This window comes from Tachypleus tridentatus, chromosome 3 (genome assembly GCF_004210375.1).
Source record: "Tachypleus tridentatus isolate NWPU-2018 chromosome 3, ASM421037v1, whole genome shotgun sequence".
NCBI lineage: Eukaryota > Metazoa > Arthropoda > Merostomata > Xiphosura > Limulidae > Tachypleus > Tachypleus tridentatus.
This window is the reverse complement of record NC_134827.1, coordinates 51,238,892-51,248,500: the sequence shown is the minus strand read 5'-3', so window position 1 is coordinate 51,248,500 and position 9,609 is coordinate 51,238,892. Positions and strand designations below refer to the sequence as shown.

Sequence of the window (9,609 nt, the reverse complement as noted above, 5' to 3'; positions counted from 1 at the left end):
ATTACAACAATGAAAATATAATCAAACCCTCACCTACAGTCCTGGTGAAAGTCTTGTTTTTCTTCTGGAGGGTATTTTTATTTAAAATTGTGTTCTATTATAAAGAAATGGTTGTTGCCGTCCCTAATTTAACAGTGTAAGACTAGAGGGAAGGCAGCTAGTCATCACCACCCACCGCTAACTCTTGGGCTACTCTTTTATCAACGAATAGTGGGATTGACCGTCACATTATAACGTCCCACGGCTGAAAACGTGAGTATGTTTGGTGCGACGGGGATTCGAACCAGCGACCCTCAAATTACGATTCTAACATCTTAACCCATCTGGTCATGCTGGGACCCCATAGTAAGAAAATGGGACAATTAAAAAGAGATCCAGTGTTTCACAACATTTTTTATTGTGAATTTTATCATTTGAACCAAGTGCAGTGTTATTTCTTTACACTGTTTACATTGTAATTCATTAAAATTAGGTATAATTAAAGTATATTGATTAGATAATTCCTTGCTTTTAAAGTATTTTTAACAGCAGTTTCATTTCAGTTGAATCTCTGTTTACCTATCCCTTACACTTTTCTTGTTTTTCATATTTAGTATTTCGGCAGTGCAATCAGTAAATATTTGTGGTCAAATTAGGTTTTGGTGTAATGAATTGTTACATCATTTTATTTAACTGTCTTATTTTGCCACAAAAAACACGGGGATTAAAGTTTCTGATCATTCCTGGTTATCATTTAAGCCCCTTTAGGGCTCAAGACGTTTTAAACTAAAATAACTAACTACCAAAGATATGCGATGCGATTGTGAAGAAGAAAGACCAAAGTTCTGTAGAAACGTAAAGATGTTCCACCATCAATAAAACTTTTTCTTATGCTTATAAACTGTTCTTTGCTTACTTATTATTATATTAGCATAATGTGCTTCCGCGCTCAGGTACATTATGCTCATTCGTTTTTGAATTTACTTTTCAATACATGTATATATTACTAAAACTTGTGTTTAGCGATCCACTGATGTAACAATATTATTGACATAACTTTAAATAATTTTATTCATTAGTATATTTCAATTGATAAATTATATTATTAAAACATTTTGTTTCGAGTAAGTAAAAGGAAAGTACGTGTGTTTCAATTTGATGCATGAGACGTATATTCAGCTACAGCCAGCGTACTGTAAGCCTCGGAAGCTATAATTGTGATTAAAATTTCTGTAGTTTTCCAATTAATAAGCATTGTTTATTTCGAACATTACAAACCATTCAACCTCAGTTAATTAATTTCGGTCGTTAATATTTCTTCGAGTACATTAAATATTTTTGTCGGTAAGAGTCAGCTTGTAAACAGTGTGAGACCTAACAAGCTAGTCGGCTTAAGCGAGGTGTAACAACATCAACTCAGAATGAATTTGTTCATCGCGGACCTGGATCGTCTGTAAAGTAATCACTTCCAGGCCCGATATAAAACTCAGTATTGTCTATAAGTTTGTTTTGAATTTCGTGCAAAGCCACGTGACGACAAATTGATACACCCGTCTGAGATATTTAGGAGTTTAAAGCTACAGGAAGCATGTTTGGTGTGACGGGGATTCGAACCGCCGATTCACACATTAGGATTCGAGTGCTTTAACCACTTGGCGATATTAAGCCTAATGTACATTTCATAGTTGTTTTGTTTAAGACCAACTAGATCAGTTGCTTTTCAGTCCCCTAGTGACACAGTGGCGTTTCTTTGGACCCGCAGTGACAGAAAGCGGGCTATGATACTATAGGGTGGTTGGATGGGGGAGATCACAACTACTCCTCTGTAAGTTTGTAAAACTGTTGTATATAAATCATTATTTGTAATATCCATTATGATAAATTGTATTGAGTTTTGTATGTTAAAATATTTTATGTTAAGAAAGAAAACTGTGTATGTTAATCTTGTTGACAAATGTCATAAATTTGATATGTATCGAAATTCAGTTAACTTCTAAATTAAAATTAAAATTTCCGGCTATTTGAAATCGTCACACGTAACACGGCCCGGCATGGCCAAGCGTGTTAAGGCGTGCGGCTCGTAATCTGAGGGACGCGGGTTCGCATCCCCGTCGCGCCAAACATGCTCGACCTTTCAGCCGTGGGGGCGTTATAATGTTACGCTCAATCCCACTATTCTTCAATAAAAGAGTAGCCCAAGAGTTGGCGGTGGGTAGTGATGACTAGCTGCCTTCCCTCTAGTCTTACACTGCTAAATTAGGTAGCTTTGTGCGAAATTAAAAAACAAACAGACGCGTAACAAACATACTTGCGTAACATAATATAACGGAGATTTGTCCGAGATAAATTATAATACGTAACAGTACTTCTACTTTGCCGTCCATTTGATCATCACCGACATTCGATATATTTAGAGATATTCACACCATCAGATTCGAATGTCTCGTTATCAAAAATGTAATGTACCCCACTAACCACGGGTGTAATAATTGCATTTCTTAAAATGTGAGAAACAAGTTATATAATGCTTACATGACATATGATGTCTGAATGATAAATAGTTTTTGTAACACTGCTTAATATACATGTTGAAAGATGATTTTTTGGGGAAGATAGAAGCTGTTGCACGAACAGGTGTTTTAAATTAATTAAAACAATAAAAGTAGTTGTTATGCAAGCTGTAGTTTAGTTAGAATTCTATTACATTTATATCGATTCTTTATATTCTTTATATCGATTTAGTCGAAGATAATGAATAGTATTGTACATAAGAAATCAAAAAGCACTTACAAAAAAAACAATACAGTATTTGTTCTTCAATTGAAAAAATGACGAAGCTATCGGAAGAAGTGCTAAGAGAGTCTAATCCTCTTTACAACTGAGAAGCTGTAATAATTCCCAACCTTGAAATTTTGCTATAATGTCGTGCAAGTTAGAAAATTTAAAAACTTTAACCGAATAGCCTGACTATAATAAATTAATAAAACGTTGTGTTTTGTTTTTGAATTTCGCGCAAAGCTAATCGAGGGCTATCTGTGCTAGCCGTCCCTAATTTAGCATTTAAGACTAGAGGGAAGGCAGCTAGTCATCACTACCCACCGCCAACTCTTGGGCTACTCGTTTATTAAGAATATTTGGATTGAGCGTAATATTATAACGCCCCCACGGCCGAAAAGGCGAGCATATTTGGTGCTACGGGGATGCGAACCCGCGACCCTCAGATTACGAGTCGAACGCCTTAACACACCTGGCCATGCCGAGCATATTAAAAAACGCACCTGTGACTGAGAGGGACCGAACATTGGGTATGTACATAGATACATATATGTATATACTAACATGGAAGCACATACGAAAAGAAAATCTGATTGTTATTCAATATTAGTAATTTACAATTATATTAATGTACACATGTATATATACATACAATTATTATGATGTTTAGAACATATTGCTTTAAATCAAAGTGCAATATATAATTCATAATTTAATATTTAACATATATATCAAGACACATCGATTTTATATTTCACACAAAAAAGTAAACTCCTTACAAATCGTAATGACAATGTAATTCAGAATCTTTTCTTATATTTTCAGCTTCGTTGCAGAAATAGATGATAGAACTTATTCCAAGAATTCCTATCGTGCGCGATCGGCACGTTTTATAATTCTATGTGCACATCTCAGTTTGAGAAATAAATTTGGGAAAACCAATATTCTCGGAGTCAAGATTAAACATTATAAACCATAATAGACGATCCACGCGATTGATTGACAAATCGGCAGCTATATTCATTTAAAGCCTGAAAGAAAGTGAAAAACAAAACAAGAGAAACATTATTAGTTTAAAAACAGAACATGAGGAAGATTATTAGTTTAGAAACAGAACAAGAGAAACATTACTAATTTAAAAACAGAACAAGAGGAACATTAGTAATTTAAAAACAGAACAAGAGAAACATTATCAGTTTAAAAACAGGACAGGAGAAGCATTATTAGTTTAATCTAGAAGAAGAACAGAATAATTTTACTTTAACAAAATATTTAATCAGTGGCTAAACTGGATTTTTTAAAACATCATTACAATAATAATATTCAAATAATGTATTCTTCAGCATTAAAGAATTAAACTACAAACAAAACTTTCAATCGAAGCAATTTACTGGGGATTCGAAAACGTTAGGGCCTGAATAACTCCCCAACTTAATTATTGTATATATATTTTAAGTAGTAGTCGATCTAAGATATCTTATTGTCTTTTTGATTGATTCCTAAGAAACATAAAAAAAACTCGATAATAAACGTTGTGGGCTTGTCACATTTATTGTAGTAAGTAAATTTTCCTAAAGATATTATTTTGACTAGTTTTCAGGAAAGTTTTTAGGACCACCCTATATTTCAAGACAGCAGTAAACAAAAAGTTAAGTTCAATGCGAAATTAAATTTAAAAACTAAACTTAAACGCAAGTTTCAAGTAGATTAAAACATCCGTAATCGTAAAAACTTACGCTTGTTTAATGTTCTGAATAAAACATTTGAATGTAAAACTTAGACCTCAGTAATGAGGTATTATTATCTCTTGAAATACGCTTTACCTGATTTCTAACTTGTTATTATCAATGTATATGTGAAAGTTTGTATAAAATATTTTGTTCAAGTTGTGACAAAATATACTGTTGGTATAAATTAATCCGTATCTTGTCTACTAGAAATGCATTGAATAACTTTAATATATATACATTTACATATGTTAACACGTCCCTCAGTAGCCAAGAAGGGTATTCACTCTATAGTTTGTTGAATATTAAAAGTTCAATCTGTAAATTATAATTTTTTAAGTGGAATACAGCATCCTCGAGTCTCCATACCAGTCAGTATTAAGGTGTAACTGATAGAAGATAATTCAGTACATTTCAATAATTCACAGATAATTAATTAAGCAACTGCATCCCTTTTATGCTTTTACTCTTACCTTTTTATGTTTAACTTTCAGTTTAGATACGAAAGATTTAACCTGCGATTCAGTATGGAAGGTCGAAGCATTACGATAGTCAGCAGTGGGATGAGTGGGCAGGAACACCTTGAAAGTAGCTACAGGTATAATATTTAACTCGGCTTGCTGCATAGAATCTACCAAGGTGGTTCTAAATGGTTCCTGAAGACTTCTGTGTGTCATTTGGAGACTGTCATGCTTCTCGTGCTTGGACGTTATGCTCAAGTGCTGACGGATTACACTATGTAACAAAATTTTCACCTTTTCTTCTTCCTGGCCGGAAACTATTATTTCCTAATTGCTTATGCCTAAAGTAAATGGAAAATACCTATTTTCTCTTCAACTTCTGCTTTTGTGATTTGGAGAAGGAAATTTACAAATTTAACCATTTTTCAGAACATTCCAGGTAGATTCAGTGCTGAGTAGCTGATAGAGAATTTTCTCAAACTTACAAGAATTTTCAAGAAATTTCTTGAATGTTGTAGAACTTACAAGAATTTTCGAGAACCTTTTAAATTTTTCTTGAACTTTCCTTAGTAATATGTATACAGGGGCTTACCACTTACCACTTTATTTAAGTTCTAGCTGCTTCAGTGAACACACAGACGTATTTGATTTATCAGAGATGGCATCAAAAAGCTGCAGACATTCTCCTGACACATTCTGCTGTGTATGTAGCCAATTTATCAAGACGGTGCGCTTCAAAGAGGAATACAACAGACTTTGATAGAAGTCTTGAAGTATGATTAGTATGGCTGGGAGGTTATCGGAGACTTCAAAATGGTGGCATTCCTGAGGGGTCTCCAAGGAGGCTTTACCAAGTTTCCCTGTTATCTTTTCCTTTGGGACAGCAGGGACACTACAATAGGAAGCATTGGCCACAACAGACCAACTTCTCTGTGGAGAGGCACAATGTCGAGTGTGAGCCATTAGTGGATCTCTAAAAGGTTTTGTTCCCACCATTTCACATAAGATTGGGTCTTATGGAATAACTTGTCACAGCTCATGATAAGGAGTCTGCAGTCTTAAGTACCTTCGAGACTTAGCTGGTGCCTTAGATGGACCACAAATAAAGAAGATACTGGAGTGCACAGAATTCCCCAAGAAGCTGAGTAAGAAAGAAAAAAGCTTGAAGCAGCTTTGTCGCAGTAGTTTGGGGCTTCTTGGGCAATCACAAGGCCGTAAATTATGTGGAACTGGTTGAGGCTTTGGTGAAGAACTGCGGCAAAATGGGCTGCAGGGTGTCACTGAAAGTCCATATCCTTGACACTCATCTTGATAAATTCAAGAAGAACATGGGAGCATACTCAGAGAAGCAAGGCTAGCGCTTCCACCAAAATATACTATACTTTGAACGCCGCTACCAAGGAGCGTTTAACAAAAACATAATGGGAGACTATATTTGGGGGCTGATACGTGAAAGTGATTTACATTACAGTAGAAAATCTCAAAAAACTACTCACTTCTAAACGTTTTTATATGGCTTTAGTATAAATGCATGTAAATCTTGATTCACATGTTGTTTTATTCAGACCTTTTGCAAATGAAAATGTGCAAATTTGCCCGTTTTTACGTAGAAAACAGGTTAATTTCTAAATTTCATTATCTAGGCCACAAAAGCAAAGCTTGAAGGGAATAATGGCCATTTTCTGTACTTTTACAACATAAGCAATTAAGAAATAACATATACTATCCAGGAAAAAAAATTGTGTTACATAATGTCATGGTCAACTTACTACTAAAAATCAGTTTTCGCAGCCCCAAGAGTATGGGAAATTCTTTCTTTTTTATTTTTAACCAATAAAAATTTCCAAAATATGTCGATATAAATTAAGAAACACAAGACTGGATGGTTTTCTTTTGGACAAAAATGTCTTCCCTTGGCTCGTGAGAGGTCTGTTAAAACAACTCCATTTCGTTATGACCTTCAAACTGTTTACTCCATGTACCAGTTCTATACACTACACATACTTCATAAAGAAAAAAATATTGTTCCTTTGTTTGAACAGCGCCATCTCTATCTTGTCTAAGTCTGGATACGCAATGGAGGATGTCCACAGTTCGACATTCTTCAAACTCTCTCATACAGATATCTAAGGCTAACACAATCCCAGTTCTTCCCGTTCCGGAACTGTAATAAAAAGAACACATTCTCTTATAATCTAAAGTTAAAGCGTTCGACAGATTTTTTTCCTTAATGTTTAATACAGACACCTTAAAATGGTAAAGTTCATGGTACATCGGATATTGGTAAAAGGAATAACCTTTCTTTTAATACTTCCGTTTTATAGGTTTAAAATAACATATCATAAAGTATTTATTCTTTGAAAATAGTCCTTCTCCTGGGACAGTGGTAAGTCTTCGGACTGCTAAAATCAGGGGCTCGATTCCCGTCGGTTGACACTGCAGATACCTATGTGGCTTTGCTATAAGAAACACATACACACAGACACACACACACTGTGAAAATAAAATATAAAAGCAATTTTCATTGTCTCATTCAATGCTTTAAGATGTCGCTTTTTACTGGTGTGAAGTCACAGTTTTTTGGTATATTCCGTTTCGTTATTCAATGGTCTGGCATGGCCAGGTGGTTGGTGTGTTCGACTCGTAATCTCAGGGCGAATCTTCATCATACCAAACACGTTCGTCTTTTCAGCATTGGGGGCGTTATAATATGACGGTCAATCCTACTATTTCTTGATAAAAGAGTAACCTTTGATGGCTAAAGCAGGGACAGCTAGCACAAATATTCCTCGTGTAACTTTGCGCGAAATTTAAAACTCATTGTTATTCAAATAGACAAAACAATACAGGGGCATTATTCATTGCTAACAAAAAAACACTTTCAATATTAACTTATATTTTTAAGTAGGTCGAGTACCCGTCCTCTGGACAAAAGTTATGTAAATTCATGGTTAATGAAAAGTTATCTTAGGACGTGAAACGTTGCTTCCTTTATACGTAAATGTAAAAAGCGCCCATAAAAACTTCAAAACACAAAATATGAAACAACAAATTTGGATGTATCTCTTGCTTTCAGTTAGTACAGTGGTGTGCCTGATTACTTATACCGCTAGAAATTGGGTTTCGATACCCGTGGTGAGCAGAACACAAAAGCCCTTTGTATAGCTTTGTGCTTAATAACAAACAAGCATGCATCTCTCCATGAATCGAAAAAACCATCACACCAAATTTATTGAAGATTCTTATACATGGGGCGAAGTAGTAGTGAAAACACACAAACGCCCTTAAAAATCGCAAAATGCAAAACTCAAAATTTGTTTCTACCCCCGCACGAACCTTATGAACTTTCATACCAATTTTGGTAAAGATCCAGCTAAACACTCTGAAGTAGTTACATCGACATACAACAGACAGTACTATTATATTTGTATAGATTTAGTACATATAATATCGTTACTGCTCAATTTGAAATACATTGCACACATTTCAATAATTCGGTCTCTAAAATATTGCAAAAGAAAACGCCTATTTGTTTATTTTTCTTTCTGTTTACAAAAATACACATAACGACCTTGGACTGACGTAACTGAGTTGAAATTATAGCATGAAGAACAAAAATGCTTTTATTTAAGTTCCTCAAATCTGTATTCGAAACAAAAACGTGACAGTGAACACAAATTTTTCAGTTCATTACACTGTAAGAAAATAAACAAAACTGATTATAAAGTGTTATTAACTAGGGTTAGCACTCACTTGCCACGTTCACACCAAAGAACTGTAGTCTGATTGGAGTTACTATACCAACATAAGTAATTACTTAAGAATACAAGACTGAAAACACTCTTCCATTGATCAAACAAAATACATATCACGATCATACTAATGTTACACTATTGCCCCCTGGTGGCTCAGCGATGAGTCTGGGGCTCATAACTTCAAGAATCGAATTTCGACAGAGAGCGCATTCTGTAGCTTTGCACCCAAGGGCAAAAAAAGATACGCTAATTTTACATATATTTAAGTTTGACTTGTTTTGGATTTCGCGCAAAGCTACACGAGGGCTATCTGTGCTAGCCGTCTCTAATTTAGCAGTATATGACTGGAGGGAAGGTAGCTAGTCATCACCACTCACCGCCAATTCTTGGACTACTCTTTTACCACTACTAACGCCCCCACTGCTGAAATGGTGAGCACGTTTGGTGTGACGGGGATTCGAACCCGCGACCCTCAGCTTACAAATCGAGCGCCCTAACCACCTGGCCATGCCTATATATATAAGACAGGCTTCTGAAAGATATAATGTACATTTAATTACACTGCATTTGTAAACTAACGCAATGATTTGCATACTAAGGTTATTACTGTTTAAATTATTCTGAATGAAATACGTTACTCATAAGTGAAATCTGTAAAATGTGTTTCCAGCAGGGGCGTAGCCAGGGAAGCGGCGGTTAGCCCCCATGGACCCAAACTCTTTAGACAAGTTCAGTTGCCACCTATGAAGTTTCATAAAGATCCGTGATTGCATGGCAGATTATTTCACACATAACAAATGGTCAAATAAAAATTTCTGACTGAACACTCTTTTAATACAGCAAGTTTTGTCCAAACTAGAGAAATACAATCGAATATCCATGAAAGGATCAAACGCCTGTTCATTCTTGCGA

General features: G+C 35.2%; 1 protein-coding gene across 1 annotated transcript; it reads right to left on the bottom strand.

Annotated features, from left to right (window-relative positions):
- Positions 1-3,650: 3,650 nt before the first annotated feature.
- On the bottom strand, positions 3,651-7,126 carry LOC143245854 (tyrosine-protein phosphatase non-receptor type 9-like). Its single transcript, XM_076492109.1, has 2 exons — positions 6,947-7,126; positions 3,651-3,785 (listed from the first exon to the last, which is right to left on the bottom strand). The coding sequence occupies exons 1-2, from the start codon at positions 7,124-7,126 to the stop codon at positions 3,714-3,716; spliced, it is 252 nt and encodes an 83-aa protein (XP_076348224.1). The 3' UTR covers positions 3,651-3,713.
- Positions 7,127-9,609: the final 2,483 nt, after the last annotated feature.

Coding starts and splice junctions, on each gene's coding strand:
- LOC143245854 (XM_076492109.1), bottom strand. CDS start 7,126: ATGTGTTCTTTTTATTACAGTTCCGGAACGGGAAGAACTGGGATTGTG. Junction 3,786..6,946: donor AATATTTTTTTCTTTATGAA/GTATGTGTAGTG, acceptor ACTTTCTTTCAG/GCTTTAAATGAATATAGCTG.